Genomic DNA, 21,314 nt, shown 5'->3' with positions numbered 1-21,314 from the left:
GAAGATAAGATAAGAAACACCAAGCTTAAAATGCTACCTATGAAAAAAAAAACTTACAATTACGTGTATGTGTAAATTTTAAATGTTTAATAGTGTAGACTTTAAATCAAGGGGTTTCTGTTTTCAGATTGTAAAATGTACAAGAATGACATGATTTAGGTAAGAGTGACACAATACTGTGAACACTTTTGGTAACACTGAAATGAGTGCAGAGAAAATGGATTCCTATCCTTAAAGGAATGTACTACCTTTTAAGCCTTGAAACACAGAAGACTACAGGGGGACCTTATTCAAGCATTCAAAATTCTCAAAGACACTGACAAAAGCAATGCAGTAAACTTCAGAATCACCTGCAGAACATGAACCAGGGCAGTACTGTATGTAAACAGGCCTTACGGGCCAAACGGCTCGGAAAGGCTTGTTAAACAATAAAATACATATATACATTATGATATCGCAAGTACTGTAATATCTAATTACACTAATGAATAGCAGATGTATCCCTTTTTGGGGAAAATTGGTGTAGGAGCTTGAGAAATCATTGTCTAAATCAATTAGAGCAAAAGATGCTCTGATAAGAGCAGGGAGAGTATAAGGTTCAGTTCATGTCAATTATTAAGCTTACAGCCAAAAAAAGTCAACTGAATTGTTCAAAGAAAAGTGTATTTGTTTGAGCCATGATAAGATACTTTGTGGCACACTGATTTATTAGCTCAATGGGTGCGACAACAAAAGCAAAATGTGGTATTTGTGTATCATAGCATTAAATCTCAAATCACATGCGCACTGCGGGGAACTCAAGCACATGTTTTCCAAACAGGCTGTCGAAACTAAAGTCACAGAACTGAATTTTCATGTAGTATCGGACCCTTGAGATTAACTTTACAGAGCAAGAATCAGCAAATGCTTATTTAATTACAGTTTGTATCAGACACATCAAATGTGTAGCTTGGTTTCAAAAGAAAGTGGGACGAATCAAGTACTTGTAATGTAAGGCTTGAATTAAATATATAAAACTAATGGTGTCAGTCATGCATTTTTAAAGATTCTGTCATAACATTGGTTTATTGCATTATCAGACACTTAATTGCTACAGCCTGCCTAAAGAAGAACTTAATAACAGGTTTAAAAACAGACTTCTCTAGATATTGGTACTCACTTTTGACTATATGAGATGAAGAACCCAATGTCATAAACTTCAGTTAGGTACCCATCAAGCCCAAAGAAGCTAGCTGGCACACATGCCGGATATCCTCAAAAGCTATTTGATATGAATGGTACCAGCCAAGCTCTTTTTATATGCAAATACAGATGTGCAATATGCTGGTAGCATAGAAACAATCAAAGCGAAATTCAGAAAATCAAAGTAAGTTGAAATGTCTGTATTATGGTGTGTAAGGAAAGGGGTGATGTTACCGGTACAGAACAAACTAGACATACAGCTACAAATGAGACAGACAGGCCATTCATCCTACCCAGTAGTTAGCAGTGGGATAGGAGGCCTCTAAGCAGAGCCCGTTGCTGGTGTAAGTGGTGCTTGTCCCTCTGCAGCACAGTTTCTAAAGCGATGCCCCCTGTAGGGTGACCAGGCTGTAGAAGATGTAAACCTGACTACTTGGTCATTAAAGATCACATGACATTTTTTGAACATCAGGGCGTGAGTTCTGGTTTCCAGGCTTTATTCCGCTGTAGTAGAAATTTCCCACCCTCAAGCTCCTGCTGATTTGCTGGCGAAGAAGTTTCTGCTGTTCCCCACCTGATCTGCTGTGCTCTGGAGCTGCTGCGCGTCACCCAGGTGGGTGCTGCCCTTCAGCAGTGGATATACGTGAAGGCGTGGAAGGTGCTTGAAATCCTTTCAGGTGGAAAGAGCAATATACACCCAGGAATTACACAGAGCATCTCCCAGCACTGCAGAGAACTGCAAGCAGACCCCAGTGTGAGAAAATCTCACTGGACCCACACGTGTGAGCACTGCAGACATTCTGCATGCACACTAACCTAAACCACTACACTGCAGTCTTGTTTGTAGCTTGTACACAGGACAATGCCCTCAGCTCTTCAGAAGACAATGTTTACTATAGGACTAGAACTCTCAAATGGCATTCTGCCTTGAGCTACAGCAGAGCCTTGTCTGTTGTCGCCAGTCCAGAACAACCGACAGAGTTGACAGTTCAGAAATACCGTACTGAAGCTTAGAAACATGTAACACAGGATATATATATATATGCCAGTTTATAGGTTATAAAAGTTATTTGGCCCATCTTATTAACACAGCTATATATTGAAACTCCTTTGACATACAGTACAGTACATACAGTACATCACATAGCCTAAAATTTTTGCTCAAAATACAATTTTTGCCATCTTCTCAATTGTTCTACTTCAAATCTAGAAAGCTGCCTAAGTGGATTTAATTAAAAACTAATTGTACAGTCAATGTTTAAAGATTCCAAATTGAACACTGTCATATTAATTTGTATGGGTTACAGTTTGAAACTCAATAAACAGTTATATACTTCAAAAACAAGCATTTTACATAAAATAATAACTAAGGAACTCTGACCTGTTTGAAGACGATATATAGTTGTTTCTATATTTATATGCACAAGTCTTTTTTAAAATTGAAAGACTATAGGAGTTTACAAACAAGAGGTCATTTAGCCCAACAAGCTTGTGTTTGTTTGTAGCTAATTGATCAAATCTTGAGTATCTTACAAAGTTGTTTCTTGAAAGAAGCTGCAGTATCCACTTCAGTATGGCTGCAGAGTTTGCTACAGGCTCCCACAACCCTTTGCGTAAAGACATCCCTCCTGTTCCCAAGTTCCAGATGCAACTCCCCTTAGGTGCTACTTGTGTCCTCTGGTTGTGAGTGAAATAAGCATTTATTCAAAAACAATTCTTTACACTGTAAAATATAATCTTAGCCTTTCACATCGTGGTCTGTAATGTTCATTAGAACTACCAACACTTCCTTAAACATCGCAGTTTGCACATCGGATGTGCCTGATGATGTCAAATTAATTAGGACGAGCCCTTCGGATGCCTCCGCAGTGTCACTGATGGTTGTTTCACCAATGTTTTTTGGTCTTTACTTGTCCGGACAGAGAAATCCTTCATTTGAAATGAGCGGCATGAATGAATTGAAAATGTTAGCCTGGACAGCTCAAAGTAAAGGAGTCTGAGCACATCCTCAGCTAAAGAATGATAAACATGTCTTTTTGATGACCACTAAATCCATTCGATGCTGCCAAGGGTAAATCGAATTAAATTCTTTCATTTCGGCCTCCAGACTTGGTGTGGCAGCTCCAGCCCAAAGTGGTCTATGCCTGGAGGACGTGTGGAACATGAGTCTGTTGCTTTGTAAGGGGGCAGAGCATGGTACACTACCAAAAAGCCCATGCCCAGACAAAACTAAAAACGAGTTTATTTCACTGCATTTTTAGTCTTTCACCTAGACCAAAAATTAAATGTGTATCTACATTTTATCATGTCTAGTATCTTCTTTGAAATTGCAGGTAGTGGAGTGTTTAACATTCCCTTGTCAAGCATCTCCCTGCTGTGACAATAAATGCCTGTCCAGTTTTGTTCACAGCAGCATACACAGATTAGAAACAGCAGGAGAACTCTGTAGTGTGAATACAATACCGATAAGAACGCTTGTCTTAGCCCCACCGCTCAAGCAATTCTTGGAATGTGAGAACCCGCTGTTTTCTAATATTTACACACAACTAGAATCACAAATGCACCATAACTGAACGGAAAAAAATGCCTTTTTTCTTTTCTAAAACGGGTTTGGGGAAATAAATAAGTACATGCAATAACAGAGAAATTTATGTTACCTCTATTCCCTTCAAATTCTCAGAGAAAGACTATTGAAAATAGCAGGTACTAAAACTTTCTTCAATCGCAAAAGACAAAATAAAAAAATTAAATATATAGAAACTCTCACTACTAGAGCATTTGTAACATTCATCCCTGACTCCCACTGTCGGGTATGCAGGGTAAAACAAAGAAGATGAGATTTAAATCTTTGGGCTCCGAATGCCAGAGTTCACTTTTGAATAAAGACACTTGTCTTGTTTCTGAATATTCACTGACATTTCTGCAGCCTATACTGTTCATGCAAAAAATCCGAAAAGGAGGGGATGCTTACTTTTTACTCCTTGAATAAAAATATACACAAAACTACAGGCACCCCAGCCTATAGCAACAATTGTACATAAAATCAATCCCACAGTTTTGTCCCAAGTGATAACACATCACTAGATTAGCCAATATAATGTGAAGATACTGTAGCAATTTTTTCTCCCACCCTTTCAAGAAGGATTTGACCCCTCCGCAGCTATGAATTTGCTTAATCTGCTCCAAAGTACTACATGGTAATATAGCATTAAAAAAGTAAGCAGCACTGCTTGTTCCATTAAATAAGGCTTGATTAATTGAGATATTTATACCTGCTTTACTGAAATTCGCAAGCTATTAGTCAAGCGTCAGGAGCTAGAAAACCATTGCAGTAACAGTCACAACATTCTGTTACTTACAGAATGTCCTATTTCTATCTGAAGTACTCATTCACAGGTTTTGAACTTGTTACAAGAAAAAACTGCAAGAACTAAAAATCCCAAATTAAACTTCAAATGAATTCCTGTCCTTTAAAAAGCCTACTGCCAGCAAAAGAGATCGTCGGGTTAAAGGTTTAATAAATGTTCAATCAATACTACTCATTACCTCTATATTTTCTCCAGATAAAATTGTATTTATAATACTCCAGCAAGACTGCGATATCCTTATTATTGGTATATTTTATATACAAATTTTTTTCAACGCATTGCAAAAACATGCTATTTTTTCTAATTGAACCCAACAGACTTTTTTTTAAATGTTGTACATAAAACTGTTTTTTTTTTATTAAATAATACTCCTTACTCCTACTTAGAAAGCGCTGTTCAATACCTTTTATATTAAAAAAAAAGTCCTATTTCCCAGAGTGTATGTTCACCTTACTGAGCAAACGCCTGCAACTCCCTGCTTTTAAAGAAACAACAAAGAAAGACTGCAGAAAGTTCCAGGGCAGTGCATCTAGACAAATCTAGACCTGACTGTCACCAGTTTTGTGTGATTTCAATTAGAATTTCAATCAACAAATTTCAAAAATACTAACCTTTTTTGGATGAAGTGAAGTTAGAGAATTGAAGAATTCTGCATCATAAGGAAACTCCTACAAACAGAACTTTGGGCGTCAGAAGTACTTTGTTGTGTGTCAATTGAATTAAATTTCCTAACGGCTCTTAATTTAAATAAAAGGTATGTGAAAAATACTGCTCGAGCGACAGACACTTTTCACATGTGAAAACGGGAGAAGAAACAGGTGGCACTTGTGTGTCATACCCCTACAGCAATCATTAGGCACTACTGCCACCTGCTGGGCACAAGTGGTGGAGTAAATGTGCCACCTTTTTCACTATCCCTTGTGGGCTCCTGCAGGACTAGATCTTAGCTTAAATACAAAAAGTACAAACTTCTCTTGAGCTGTAACTATTAAATACTAAAAGGCATGTCTTTCCACAAAGGACACTACCTTGAAATGCTGAGAACAAAGACAAAATGCTAAGATAGTCCTTCACTTCTCTAAGTGCACAGAAAACAAAAGCATAAAAAAGTACCTACCGATAGCTTCAAAATAACAAATATTAAAATGCATTAATTTAAAAGTAGTGCAGGAAAAGTTTAAGCTAGGATCTATTATAATACATAACCCTTAGCAACCTACATCTGTACATCTATTTCATATATAATTAACAGTAAAAAGAGCTGCAGGTCACCAGTCTCATTAGATTAATAACTATTTTTGTGGTTATGAACCTTGATATACCAGCGTCACATTTATCTGTGGAAATCTGACAAACCCCTATTATCTGTAATGCTTTCACAAATGATGTCAGTTAATTTCAGCTCTGAATGTCAGTTTTAATTTTTTCTTTCCTCTAGATGTAATATAGAAACAGAATTTTTGGCACAAGCTTTCAGGGCAGTTCATTGCTGTGTCAAACACACAAAAGTGACAAACTGGAATTTGCCGAGCTGAATTTGGATCACTCAGATTTCTGTAAACTGTTGAGATTTACTGTGTTCCTGACAACAGAAAACAAAGGGTGGAATCTAAAATTCTCAGATACTAAGTTATCAGGTCCACTGTATTAGAATTAGAAAGGCCAATGCATAAAATTACAGCTCTAGAATGTAGACTGTATTCCTTTGTGAGTATCTCTGCATTTCCATTGTATTTTAATGATGTTCTGATACTCGTTTGAAAAGGAAGCAAGAGGAAACCCACAGTATCTGGGTGAAGATCCAGGTGGAAACCATGCGAATAACAATAAAAGTAAACAGCAAACACTCCATTCTATACTTTTGATCAAATAGTGGAAAGTTGCAACAAGCCACAAACAGACCCTGTGCAGTATGTGTTCTCTACAGCCTGCCACAATTGCCTGCTTCAGCACTGGTATCAAAGGGCTGTCTTGCATCTCTGAGAAATGAGAAATATGAATTCATGACTGCTTTCATGCAAAACAAAAAGGTAGGAATATGGTGAAGCACCAAAGTGAAAAGGGGCTGCTTGCTAACAGTTTAGGATCTTACACCCACAAGCCCAGCACTCCCTCTCGGGCTAGGTTTACTATTTTATTTTGAATTTTGCGGCACTAGACTGCAAAAAGATTCTGAAGCCTTTTCTGAAGTTATTTATTAAGAAATTTAGAATGCTGCACATTAAAAAAAAAATTATCAACATATAAAGTATCCCCAAATTTGAAAACTATTTTCCAAGGGACAGAGCAAAGTTTAAAACAAAGACATTCGAGACAAGTGCATTACTCTAAAACATATGTCAAAACTACAGAAAAGCTGGTCTCAGGCATTCTTTTTTGGCCGCCCTCTTCCTCTTCCTCTTTCAATACTTGGGGAGGTCTGAGTGCCCATCTCCACAAGCTTCTTTCTGGGAGACGGCTTTCGTTTCAACATACTTCCATCTGAAAAAATGAAGAAAAAAAACATTGGGGGGAAAAAATGAAAACTCATTCCAAACACTCCCACTCTGAAATGCAATTATGTTTTTATTTTGTAATGAATTGAGCTTTATTTTCCAGTAAAAAAAACAGATTTATAAGAAAACGCCACCTTTTTTCGTGGGGGATTTTGCTTTCTTCCTTGCTGGAACACTTGCTGCCTCTTCCACAGATGCCTCTCGCTCCTGCGCACTCTTTCTCTTGGTGGGCTTCTACAGGCACAGGAACATCGCATTCAGAACAGCAGCAAGCGGCTGCTGCCTCCGCGAGAGGCGACAGAGAAGCAGCAGCAGCAGCAGCAGAAGCAGACTTTCGGAGTTCAAAAGTCAGCACAGTCAGAATTCAGTGGGAAACTGTATTGAACAGTTTCTCCAGAACATCACTGTAAGGAAGATCCTTACCAGGAACAAGAAAACATGACAGAAATAATTTTGCAGGATACTCTGATGCACTCTGTGCAACTGAAATTCTAATCTGAAATTAACTTTCAAAGGAGAGAAGCCCTTTTACTTTAAACATTTCTTTAAGGGCTTTTACCTTTCCTGTAACCCTCAGAAAACGGCAGATCAATACATTTTAAAAGCTTGTTCTTCTTATAGGCGATATTTGTTTTACATTTGCACTGTCACCTTTGATTTAATTTTCTTCTCCAAAGAGGAATAATCACACAATTGCTGCACATCCTTCCTGTTCAATCACCGTAAAGTATAATTGACCATTTTAATTCAGTCCTCTTTTCCTGTTCATTAACTCGTGCAGGCCACATTCATAAAGCCTGTTTTCACCATGCAGAGTTAATCATGGTGTTTTGAAAAATGAAATAAAGCCCTAATATCTCAGAGAAGACATTGAACCTACATGCTGAGACAGATTATACTGAAACTTACTATACATATGTTCTTTAAAAATGAGGAAAACCAAGTGTAAATGTTAGGGAGCAAGTAAACAATTTCTAACTATGTAATTCATGTACAATGCATAGTATCCTGCCAGCCCTTACAAATCTACTCCTAAAATGCTGGCAGAATTATCTAGGACTTTTCACCACTGCTATGAAAGGTAACAAAAGATCTGGGCGATACTGGTTTTGGCACTTCCAAATTTACATCAAATGAGTACCATCATTTTGACATCCATTTTAAAATGGTAAGTATCCATTTTACAAGATAAATCTTGCAAATTAAATAATAAAAATAACTAGGGAAAAAACTAACCTTGAGAGAAAGGTAATCCAACACATCTGTTCTACTATAAACTACCACATACAGTAGCTTCATTCAGGCTTTTTAGTAGAGCACTATAATCCTAAATAGCCTAATCCATTTTTTTCTAAGCACAACAAACATTCTGTAAAACAAGAGAAACAAATCAGGCTAATGATTTAGTGATTACTGTATACTGATAGAAAAGCAATGCACTCCAAACACCTTTTTGCTTCTGAAGATACTAGAGAACCACAGCAAAACGGAAATTTATTTTGGGCTTGAAAATATCTTAACTCAGGTGACAACGAAGATGCACTTAAAGACAGCAATCAAATCCTGTCTCTCGCTAAGAGATTGCAATAATGAACACTTTTTTCCTGACTTGAACTATCACAGTACTTTTTTTCCATTTTGCCAATTGCTGCCTCATGATTACCATCTAGACCCTGCTGAGCTGAACAGATTGGCTCGATAATTACATACAATAACTGCAGTGGGCAGGTAACCCTCAGCTGGCACAGGCCAGCTCCCTGGTGGAAACTTCCATATGCAAACTGCACTGAAGAAGTGCATTATGTCCATCCTGCCTGCCGCAGCACAGCAGAGTGATTATCAGCCAGCTCAGACTCCAAGGTTACCATGTCAGCAAATTTGTGATACATTAACACGGAATAAACACAGACACTTCAGACCCCGTCTGAAAATTAAGGTGGAACAACCTACACAAAGCCTTCGTTATCAGTGGTTTATTAAAGGAAGCCATTACTCTTCTGTTTTTCTTGACACTAACTTTTGCAAAGATTGATAGGAAATGCCTTTTTTCTTAAAAGGAATTTAAATACGAGTTACGTAGAATTACAGCTCATTTATAGAGACATATGTTTGCTGCATTTACTTGATAATGCTACATTAATAGAATTAAAAGTTTCATCCTTTTTTATCTTTAGGGGGAACATTCATGATGAACACATAATTCAAAAAGTTACCACAGCTAGCTATTAATAAAGAGAGGGACCATATCCTTCATATATGAAAAACCTGAAATTTTCCCATACACACACATAAGCCATGTAATGCACTGAAAAACTGTTGTTCTCTCTCTCAATGTAATTTACCTTATCCATGTAATAACATTATAGGAATCTAATGTATTTGATCACTATATAGCTCATACTCTTATGGAACAAACGGAGGATAAGGAGGAACAGGAGGAAAACGCACATATCTGACAGACTGCTTCACAGGATCTGCAGTGGGTTAAACAAGAGGGGCCCTCTGGTCCCTGCTGCTCAAACTCAAATCAACATGCAAAGGCTTAGAAACATACGGGTTTTAATAACTCCAGTTACGACAAGAAAGGCCAGCTGTGATCCTGGAGGGCTAACGGGTGCTGGTGTTTTAATTTCAGATGATCGCTCAGGTACCTAGCTGAACAAATCACCCACTTCAATTGCCATGACAAAACTATTCCATGCCTTTACAAAATGACGATTTTTAAAGGTGACCTGCAAAGTCTACTGATTTGTGGCCCTCCAGGAACATTGTTGGCCACCCCTTGTAAAATGTCAATTGTTATAAATATCTAATTTTTTCTGGATGACAGATTACTTGGCATGCTTGAAGAGTACAACAGACAGTGATAGAAAAGAAAAGAACTGTCACCTAATAAACATATATGCTTTGCAGGCTAGCACATCACAATTCAAATTCAAACAATGAGTGGCTCAGAGACAAAATCTCAGAATCTGTGGCAAAGTCTCAGATTTTCATCCTGGCACTGAAATTCTCACCCTCTGCTGTAGTACATAATGTAACGAATTTTAATTCAGACAGGTTCCTGAGTGTTTCTAGTGTTTTATCAGCAACACGAAAAGAACATACAGTGCTTATAAAGCCATGGTCACTTCATAATTAATTCCTCTTCAAACTAATTTCCAGAACTTAACACATTGCCATGCACTTTGTAACGCAATGGATGTACTGTGCAAACAGTCCTGTGAAATAACACCCATAGTATACCGAACTGCTCACTGATCCTTCATTGGCTTTAATGAAGGGATTTCTAGAGACTTTCATTCAGTGACTGGATGCTGAAGCTACGTGCCTAACAAAATTTACAGATGAAAACTACAGAACTACTGCATCTGGAACTAGACTGGTACTACCCTACAGCTTGTATTTCTAAACATGACATAGCTGTAAAATACGTGTTTGATTTTTCATTTCTGTTTTTTCTTTCAAGAAGTCTGTAGTCTCCTACCTTTCTTATCTTTTTAAATGTGATAGTAAACTATAAAAAATAAAAATAAAATAGAATTAAAATAAAATAAATTAAATTAAAATGTTAATTAAAAAAATTGTAATAAATCAATATACAATAATTATAATAGAACCAAAATAAATGGAACTAATAAAAAAATAAAATAACTTTAAAACCAAATATTTACAATATGCTGAACAACACAACATGGATAAAAAATACTTACAGTATCCATCTTAATGAATTTCATTAGATTATCTTATTTCTTTAATGTATAGTTTTCTAAAAATAGAAAACTGTTCTGCAAATCCTATTAAAATGACCCCTGAAGGATGTGGAGTGTAATCTCACAAGAGAATGGAGAAGATCTTTCCACATAGACCTAAAATGTCCTTGGGGTAAATTCAAATGAAACACCTCCACTTTGTAAACCATACGCTTGGTTTGAGGATTAATTATGCAATACACACAAAAAGCATGCACAAGAACAATGTGACAAACACTGCTGCGTGGGATCAAATTTAATAGCTGGAGATCCTCCACCTCACGCCATGTATGTTGGTGTATGTTAGGAGGGTGCAGTGGTCACTGCACATCTGCCCCAAGAGTTATTTTAACTATTGAATTTAGAACTGGACAATTCTTTCCCAGACCAAGACAAGATCAACCCACCAGCCGCAAATGTCAGTTCCAGAACCTTTTGGAATTGACGAGTGCATCAAAGATTGGATTTAATCCTGGTCTTGAGCTGAATTGAGCACCTGAAGATGACACTTTTCATGACCCTGTAAATTGGCCACACATTAAAGAGACTGAATTTAAGACTGAAATTTTGGCCACTGTCCTAAAATGTGCCATAGCAATAAGAAAACTGATAAAAATGAGAAATTAAACACTCTTAAGACAAAAATAGGCTATAGAAAGAATTAAAGCACACTGCTGTGCTACACAATAATTCTATTGCAACTCCAAACATATTTGAAAGATACCACGATGTTATAGAGGCAGAAATGGCAGTATCTGTTCCATGCACTGCTGATGTTCTGTGCATAAAAGTGACTAAAAGAATATTCCAACATAACTAAATAAAGAAGAGGCTGTTCGCCTTTTCTGAAAATATATTTCTAACCTTGCCCAGGGATGAAGCCGGACCATTGGCAGATACGGAGAAGTCCAGTTTGTCATCATCGCTAGAGCCTATGGATTTCAGACCCGCCTGAAGTATGACACGCAATTTCTGGTAGGGTGGTCTGTCAGTGTATCCCAAGGACTTCACTTCTTCCATGAACTTTATCATTTCATCTGAAATTTTAATTAGAAAGGGAAAAATGTCAAAAAACATTCCTACTCAACCAAAATGCTGAAAACAAAATCCTATATTCACGCACGAACAAATCAAGCTGATTAAAGCTGTCTTCGCCACACAGTCCAAGCTTTTAAGGAGTGAAAGAAAATGCAATCAAGTTTTCATTTGTTCCTAAGGCATTTCAAAGAAACTGACAAACATAAAAGTAAGGTTAAACAGGAATAGAAACAGTCCTTATCACAGCTCTATCTAAATTCTTCCTTATGCTTCATTAATTTTATATTTTTGTTTACCATTACAGTACTAAAATAGACTCACCAAACAAAATTATTACTGAAAGCAGTAATAACACTGCCGGATGTCCAGTGTATACACATGACAATAGCCTAAAGAAAAACAATCCATTACTTTCCCATGCTGTGACAGCTCAAAAACTACAGTGATGCCCCTTTACCTTAATCCCAAGTACAAAAAACTGTAAATGGAAGTTTGATGGATTTAGCTGTTTGCTATTTGTATTCATACATTAAACCTGTAGTCCCTTTCTAGCTCAATATCCTTTAAATACATTATATTTTGGACATTCTTTCTCCTCATGTTGATGTTAAACCATTATATGAAATTTAATATTTGACTGCCCCTCTGCGGAAGGATATACTAAATTACTCTATTAAACTGGAATGACAGAAAGAGCACATTCTACTTTTTAAAACTTCTGACCATGTCAATTATGATTCTCTTACGTATGGCCAAGCCTGCTCAAAACAGTTGTTTAGATTCTGTGAAGTTTAGTGAAAATTAGCATGCTGTAAATGAGCTCTCATCGTCGGAGAATCAACAGGTTGCTGCTCACAGCGTGAAGAAAGAGCTCTTCACGTCACTTATGTTTCATATTAGGAAGTGTTTCAATTCAATTACCACTCTGACGGTAAATAGACAAACATGCCCTGGTTAGTATTATCGAATGAAGAGCATGAGAGGGCTTTAGTTAGCGGCAGAAAGCACCACAGCCGCATCACTGGGCAGTTAAGGACATTTTAAGGATTAGGATTAGTCAGGTTTTTCATATCTGAATGTAAATACCTTGACATTGAAATATTAATTGCAACCATTAGTAGTTTTTAAATTTAAAATTAAAGCAAACGTTTCATACACAAAACTAATTATAAATGCTAGTCATAGTAATCACTGGCTTACATGTTACTAAACTCACACAGTTACGTATCTCAAGTTAAATGTGAGAGTTCTTAATTAAATTAAAAAAGGAATTAAGAAGGGAAATTATGGAGCAGATTTCTAAATACACATTTAAGAAGACAGCTAAACTAGGACAGTAAATGTTTCTAATAAAATAATCTGCGTGCTTCAGCTTTCTTCCAAAACATTTTTTCAGGAAACCATAAACATAATTTGAGATATTGTTTTAATTGTTACACTGGGCAGTGGTTAAACTCTCACTGTGGAGCTCTGCAGCTGTGATTCAGTTTCTGTTTCAATAGGTGTTTTTTTTTCCTATTTAACACATTTCTGGAAAATGAAAGATATTACAGAGTATTTCACAATTTACTTTGCACCACATATGCACACAAATATCTGCACTTACCTGGCTTTTCCTTGGTTGAAAAACAGTTTGAAATAAAATCTGAAATGTTCTCTCTGCACCTGGAATGAGTTGATTGAATTAATTTTCTTAAAAAACAAACATCTGGAAATCAAACATTCAGCATGTCAGCTTTTTGCAGCTTTTGCATAATAAATTCAGACTGCAGTGAAATGAAACCATTACCTGAGCTTTGCGTCTCGAACGTAGTTGGGGTCTTGCAGATTATCCTCCCAAGGCAAGCGGCCACACAACCACTGAATCATACAGTACGCCAGGATCTCAATGTCTCCTCTCCTAGAGGGAGCTGGAAAGGAATTGGAAAGACAGAAGAAATGCAATAATGTTTCAAAAGATCCAACAACAAAATCTTGATAATATGCAGAGGCTTTTACAATATTTCCAACAACAGTAATTGGGAACATTAATAAAGTTTGATTTTAAAAAAACTGCTGCACTTTGACTATTACAATCTTGTGGTTGTGAGGCTTTCATTTCCATAAAAGTATTTGGAAAGTTGAAACACTGAAAAACAACATATTCAATATGTTCAGCATTTGTCATTTTCAGATGAGTCAACCAACTACCTTCTTTCCGCATTAAACTGAAGACAAATGTAAAAAAATCTAATTATTTCAATGGGTAGAACATAATGTATGTAAGTAACGCTATCTTCATATACAGGGAATAATATTTTCATCTCATTTCGAATACTAACGTACCTGCTCCTCTGTGTGCATCAATGCTGGTGAACTCAATGGTCCCATCATGACACCTCTTTGGATCTTCTTTATAGTCTTTTATGTTCCCCTCTGGACAATACCTATAGGCCAGTCCATAATCTACTAAGTAAACCTGAGTTTGCAAATATATAAATATATAAATTAGATAAATATTTGTATCCATATCCATAGTTATATACAATGAGAAATATTATGCAATAAACCTATATTAATCTATACAAGTTTTAGATGCAGATTGAACTGCAGAGCACAAAACATAAATGAAAAGGTTTTATGTTGTAGATAAGCTTTCAATGATAAAAAAAAGAGTTTCAGGACATTTCTGGAAAATATCCTACTTCAGCTGGTCAGAAAGGAATTGAACAGCAGTGCACTAAAGCCATTACTGGCAAGGAAGCTGCTAGTTATAACAAGTTGAGCAAAGGATGGATTACGAGGTACATCACGGTATTTTATCCAAAAACCTGGTTCTTTCTGTTAAGAAGCTCAAGGTTGATCACAAACAGAAATTACATTATAATGACCTGAAACATTCTTCCACATCTACTGCCAAATGCTTAAAGGAGAATAAAAACATTAGCCCCACTGTCCAGCACCTTTTCTACATTCTTCTCAAACACAAGGGAGTAACAATAACATAATGACTGCTGAGGTGTGAATAATTTTGAACACAACTGAATTTTTGTTTGTTAAACCTATTTTCAGTTACATCAAGTTCAGTTTGTACCAAGGGTTTGAATAAATTTGAAGCCAAATCAACAGTACATATCTTTTATAAACTAAATTAGCCAAACATGTTGCATCTATAGCCCTGAACATTTAAGCAAGGAAAGAACAGCTTGAAAGTCACTCACATTTCAATAACTAAGGAAAAGGCGAACAGCTAAACCCAACAATCCCAAGAGGTCTCTGTCTAAATTTTAATTATAAAAATAGCAGTTTAATAATATACCACTGTTGCATTATTAATCTCCAAATTAAATATTTGCTCATCTAATGTGCTTTGAACAGGCTTTGTAGTTATTTCATCTATTTTTTCAAGGTATCACATGCACAGCATACAAACATAGGTAGACCTTTATTTCTTACAACTTAAACAGAAATAATGTATAAAAAGCAATAACACAGCATTCTGTTATGCATCCTTATTACCAATCTTCACTTTACACAAGCACACAGACGAAATAAATTAATGTGGGTCTTAAAATTTAATTTAAGCAAACTGCATCAATCATTTAATATACATCGTAATATTGGTATTAACAAGTTGAAAAAAACAATCATTTTCTTTCTGTCAGAAATCCTAAAATAAAAACATAACACAAGGACACTGACCTGATTGGGGTGTTTGTAGCTAAGAAGAAGGTTCGAGGCCTTGATGTCTGCATGCACATACTCGTGCTCATGGATGTACTCCAGGATGTCGAGCTAGCAAGAGAAGACAAGTGCTTCAAACACCACGGCACCATGGGAGGTCAGGTGTCAAATCTATTTTTATACAACGCTCTGAAAAAGAGGACTGCACAGAGTTAAATAAATACAAAATGCACATACTATACATACAAAAAAAACAACACTGCTGCTTAGCTACTAAAGAAAACCAATAAAAAAAAGGTTTTTCACTTGGACTTCAAAGAACTCAAGAGTTTCAGTATATTTCAGCCAACATCAAGTGGAACAGAATTTAGTAGATGGAGAGCACAACAGCAATAAGCTCATTGTTTTCTGGTCTTCTCCAGTACAACCAGAGAGTCAAATTGCTCAGATCTGAGAGTAACATGAAATTCAGAGCTCTTGAAGATATTAAGGACTTTAACCTCGAAGACCTCTGCATGTTAATATAGCCATTTTTAAAGTCAATTCAATGATTCATGACTCAGAAATAGCCAATGTAGTGATTTTATAACTGCTTTAACAGATTGAGAATGCTTTGTGCGCACGTGCAGCCTTGCTGATGAATTTTGAACAAGCCAAGACATTCAAAAATCAAGCCATGAATTTATAAATGTACTTGTCTACATCATTCAAGTTAAGCAGGTTTCTATCTAGCAGTTTAAACAACAGAATTTAAATTGAAGGAAGGCTCAGTTCTGTATAAACAATAATAAATCAACATTTCCTTCTAAAATGACATTAATGGAGTCATATTATGCCAAGCCTCCTTTAGAGCCAATTGCAAAAACTCTCAATTAACAAATGTCAAGTTTAGATTTTCTATTTGTCCTCAAAGGCAGCATGTAGCCCAACCAAAGGAGCCCAGAGATGGTCCTCTGAGGAACAGCAAACCTCAGAGCACCCAGATTTTGAAGACCAGAAAGAAACCAGTCCAGCCTTACCAGAAAGATCAACATAAAGTCTCAGATGATTTCAAAGGCTTGTATGAGCAAATGTATCAACTGCAAAGAACATTTCTAACAAAATAATAGGCCAACCTTTTCCAGAATTCATTTAAAGGTCAATGTAAATCTTTAATAAGGCAGTTACTATGCTCATATCTGAACAAATCCAGACTGAAACTTCTCTAGCAAATTGTTACTATTAGCAGTCCCTTTTGCAGTATTTTATATAAAGATAGTATTGATACATAATTAGCTAAACCCTTAAAAGAAAACATGGATTTTAGAAGACATATCTAATCAATGAGCAAAGAGGAGTGTTCAGTCTTTGAAAACCCAGGTAGGTCAGGGATCTAAGTTAACAGCAGCAGGGTGCAGCTCCAAGACTACTTTCTCAACATCACAGCAAGACAAGCTACTGGTAGACAGAGCTGAACTATTTGTAGGATAAACAGCAATGGCAAATTAAGTCAGGAGGAAGAGAAATTTTAAAAATTACAAAAGATAGGAATGGTTGAAGATTTGTTTTCAGAGAAATTTCAAATCACTACAATAGGTAAAAATTGTTCATTTTTCTCTTCTAGAATTGAAGCAGATAAATAATTAGCCTAAGCTTTTGCCAGGGCATCCCTGCATTACATCAAGTGGGACTTTTGGACACCAACACAGACCTTAGCTGACCTCCATCGCTGCTCCAGCTCAGAGGGAGCTTTCAGGTCCATAGAGAACAACGTCTAGTTAAAATCGAACATGTCTGAACTGGAGCTTCTGCTTTTATAATTTAATGAGAGCAATATTATAATAATCAGCAGTTTCAATTGGCAAGAAAAATGAGCCCAACGTTAGTGATTATGCTCTGAATCAAGATTTAAAGTGAAAGGAGGTTATGCTCTCACCTGGAAAACGTTAGCACAATTAGAATGACAGCACCATTGTTAGCTGAAATCACAATGTTGGTGATATTCTGTTCATTTAAAAAAATCACAGCATTCTGCTGCAGCAGCCATTTGCAGAACTACATGTTAAATGAAAAATTTCAATTAAATTACATTATCTTGTTTACTCTACAGTCACAGAAGTATGAGGCTGAAACAAACTACTTACAAGCCTCAGTCCAAGCTGCAGGACTGTTTTTCGAGAAAACTGCTTTCCATTTTCTTCAAAGATTTTTTGCAGGTCTGTACCAAATCGGTCCATAACCATGAACCTATATCTAAAACAGTGAAGACATGTATAAAAATATATATCGCTTTGAATTTTAGTAAAGGTTAACAGTACAAGCTGTGATGATGAATTAAACTGTCAGGACAATGATGAAATAATGAGAACATTTCATTCTAATCAGTTGAGCTTATCAAACAAAATGTCCTTATAAAGCTAACAAATAGTACAGTAATGTTTTTTGTTATTTCTTTTTTTTTTTTATTTTCACTTCCTAGTGACAGCACTAGGTATATGTAGCTGCTGAGAAAATTATCTTTGAAGAAGAAGCATACAATTATTTCTACAAAACTTTAAACAGCCCTCTAAAACAAAAGGGCTTTATTCCACATATAATAGAAAATAATGAAATATAATGGTTTGAAAAGTGAAACTATTTTAAACATTTGGCATATTAGTCACTAAGATATGATACAGTTTAAATTGCTAGGCTTTCCCAGATGCACCACTGAAGACAAAGAAATGCTGAATCACGCAGTGAAACATTAAAAGCAGATTCACCTCTTCCCTCCCTTTGTGTGCAGTCCTGATCCCCAGTACGCCGGGACTCCTAAATATTTCAGCTTGTGAGACCTCACCCAGCTCTGAACTAAACAGGAAAAAACAGTCTAAAACCTTCACACCCAAACAGTCGGTCACACTCAGTCAACCTGTGAATGTAACCTTTCACTGTACAGAAACCACATACAGCATCCAAAGCAGATTAGAAATGCATTGGAGAAAATTGATCATACTTTATTGAAAAACTATACAGTATAGTCAGATTCTGCCGACTGAAGTGAAAATTAAATCAAGAATGGGGAAATCAATTAAACGTGTTTAATGAAAAAATCCAACTTTCTTGTATGCTATGTAATAATAACGCAATTCCACTGAGGCAAAGTTATGAGTGACTGCAAGCAAACTTGCTAGTGGGCCGAATATTTACCAACAACATGAAAGTTTAATGAATAAAATATGAATCTTACTTAGTAATATAAAGATTAATTGTCTGGGGAGATGCACATGAGAATTTTAATTTATATAATCCAAACCCCTGGGCCACAGAGAACACCAAAAGCATTTTGCAGTGTGTGTATTTGTCCCTTAAGTTGTTGAAGAATAACTTTTTAATAAAAAAGTTTTACGTGCTTATATATTTAAATGACAAGAGTGTTACAATCCTCACACTTATAGAAAGCTTACTTAGTTCTGATTTAGCAGCTCTCATGTAGAACTTCAGCTCGGAAAAAAGAGGTCCGTTGTCACTTGGCTCCTGTATAAGCACAGTATACAACTGTAGTTTTCACGTTTGAACACATGCCTTAAAGTTATAATCTATAGTATTAGAAATATAATTGGCACCCTTTCTCAGGTATTTACGTGAACCGCACAAGAATCACCCACGCACTAAAATAATGCAGTCTATATAATTTGGATTTTTCAGTAGGGACTGTGCTATTCAAAATCAACAATTCAAGTCTCTCAAAAAATGAAATCTTACCACTTTAATGACATAAGGTGCATCACTCCCAACTGCTTTAGAACTCTCATCAGCTAAAAAGAAAATCAGATACGTTACCCAAGTTTGTTTCACAGTCATAAAAAAATTAAATTACAATTAAGTGACAGACTTTTACATATCCCCTTACACATGCACAGCTAAAAACATTAATTTAAGATCGCACATAATGGAAATTAGATTTAAATCACAGGATGAATCTCACAGTACTTTACTATAGAACAACAGAGGTAATAATACACAAATACAGTAAACTGACAATAAAACCAGTTTATAAAGTGAGTTTTAAGACCAGATTTGAAAGTGCTGAGTGATTTGTAAGATCTGATATGGGTTAGAAGATCACTCCAGTCTTGGAGCAACAAAACAGGGCCCTTCCTATTCAAACCCAGACACCCAAAAGAAGGCGGTGCAGGTTACATTTACTTTAGAAATGCAGGTTTATTTAAGATCCAAGCAGTTCTAACCAGCTGCAAGTGAAGAACCCAAAACTGCACTGTAATAATCAAGCCTAAAAGAGATAAAATCACGCATTAGCTTTCCCGCAAGAGAGAAGGAGAGCTGCGAAGGATTTATTGAAATTTAATTGCAATTTAATGAAAAAGGAAAAAAAGGGATCTTCAGAACACTGTAAACATGAGCTTCTGTTGGAAAGATGACCCGAGAATACCCGGACCGATGCCAAGACCTTCAGCCGGAGCTGACCCATTTGCGGAGTGGATAAAGGGAGCTCATCAGCAGAACCCGCTCCAGCCAGAGTTCGGGTAGACTCACCCAGGTACAGCACCCCGAACCCCCCCTCGCCCACGGGCCCGCCCAGCTTCCACTGCTTCTTCGCCGTGTCGGCCAGCACCTCCCCCGGGGGAAACCGCTCGGCCACTCTTCTCTTCGCCGGGGCCTTGCCCTTCCCCGCCACCTTGCCTTTCGGGGGCATCTGGCGTTACACACACAGTAAAAACACATGATGAGAACCACGAGTCCAAGACAACTCTCTACACCGCTGAAGACGACTCTTAGGGGCCGCGCTTAGTTCTTTAACCCGGGCTGTCAGCTGCTATCCTGGGAGTGTTTACATGCGGCGACTGAACCTTCCCTCTGGGTCAGCTGCACAAATTCAAAACACAGCACGACGAGAAAAGCAAAAACGTACATAGTAACTCCAGAGTACATGAACTGCAGTAAAATTTAATTACGAGTTTTGCTGGAACTTTACACGCTTTGTAACACATCGCAATGTTAGGACTTGTTTTTAAAACGTTACGGGGAAGTCTAACTTCACCGATTTATACGGCCTACCGGTATTTACTGCTTCGTCAATTTCCGTGCTCCTGTTTTGTTTCCAAATAAAACCTCAGTGATCGTGCAAAAAAAAATGGACAGTGAAGATAGCTAACCTCTCAAGGTACCAAAACTTATAGTATCCGGAAGAAACCGAGACTCTGAGCTCTTCCTATTTTCCTTCCTGACGACCACAACACTCCGAAATTCCCGCACTGAGAAGCAGAAGGAACACCTTCCACAAACACAGCAACAACGGAGCATCTCATTGGTCAGAAACGGGAGTAGTGCGCGCTTCACATCCGGGGTTTCGTCGGTGTTCATGGTATTTGTAGTTCTTACACAGTGAGTGAAAAGTCGCGTTTGAATTACCAGGAAATACTGTAAGATGCTCGTCCTTACAAATTAAATATACAAGAACAGCCAATAGTAAATTAAATACCAGTTTTCTAATTAGACCATTCTAAAATTTGATAGCCTAAACTATGCCAAAACAACATTTTATTTCAGTTTTTGTTTCTCTGTATACCATGAACCTCTTAAAGCAAGGACGCCATGCAAGTTTCAAGATATCTTTGAGAAAAAATAATAACATTTATGAAGAGACTTGTTATTTTTGGAATTCCTATCAGCAGTAACGACAACACACTAACACAAACTTAGCTTAATCAAAAAGTTACAGATGGCAGTGTGTCAATATTTCAGAAACTCTGAGATGGTAACAGCCTTTACACGAAAGAGTTGCATTATTTGTATTTATTGCTAGACAGCACTTGTTTTGTCGGGGGCAGTAAGGT

General features: G+C 36.8%; 1 protein-coding gene across 2 annotated transcripts; it reads right to left on the bottom strand.

Annotated features, from left to right (window-relative positions):
• Positions 1–6,728: 6,728 nt before the first annotated feature.
• Positions 6,729–20,791, bottom strand: vrk1 (VRK serine/threonine kinase 1). Of its 2 annotated transcripts, none has more exons than XM_088647401.1 (13): positions 20,634–20,791; positions 20,014–20,173; positions 19,222–19,274; positions 18,924–18,993; positions 18,240–18,327; positions 17,622–17,730; positions 15,517–15,609; positions 14,161–14,293; positions 13,625–13,745; positions 13,442–13,500; positions 11,662–11,834; positions 7,180–7,279; positions 6,729–7,031 (listed from the first exon to the last, which is right to left on the bottom strand). In XM_088647401.1, exons 2-13 carry the CDS (start codon positions 20,171–20,173, stop codon positions 6,913–6,915), a joined length of 1,278 nt encoding a protein of 425 aa, XP_088503527.1. In that variant the 5' UTR covers positions 20,634–20,791; the 3' UTR covers positions 6,729–6,912. The 2 variants fall into 2 exon arrangements, with proteins under 2 accessions (XP_088503527.1, XP_088503528.1); XM_088647402.1 differs by having other exon boundaries at positions 20,536–20,771.
• Positions 20,792–21,314: the final 523 nt, after the last annotated feature.

The sequence above is a fragment of the Lepisosteus platostomus genome, chromosome 10 (genome assembly GCF_059453375.1).
Source record: "Lepisosteus platostomus isolate fLepPlt1 chromosome 10, fLepPlt1.hap1, whole genome shotgun sequence".
NCBI classification, from domain to species: domain Eukaryota; kingdom Metazoa; phylum Chordata; class Actinopteri; order Semionotiformes; family Lepisosteidae; genus Lepisosteus; species Lepisosteus platostomus.
The sequence above is the reverse complement of the archived record's forward strand: the minus strand, read 5'-3'. Positions and strand labels throughout refer to the sequence as shown.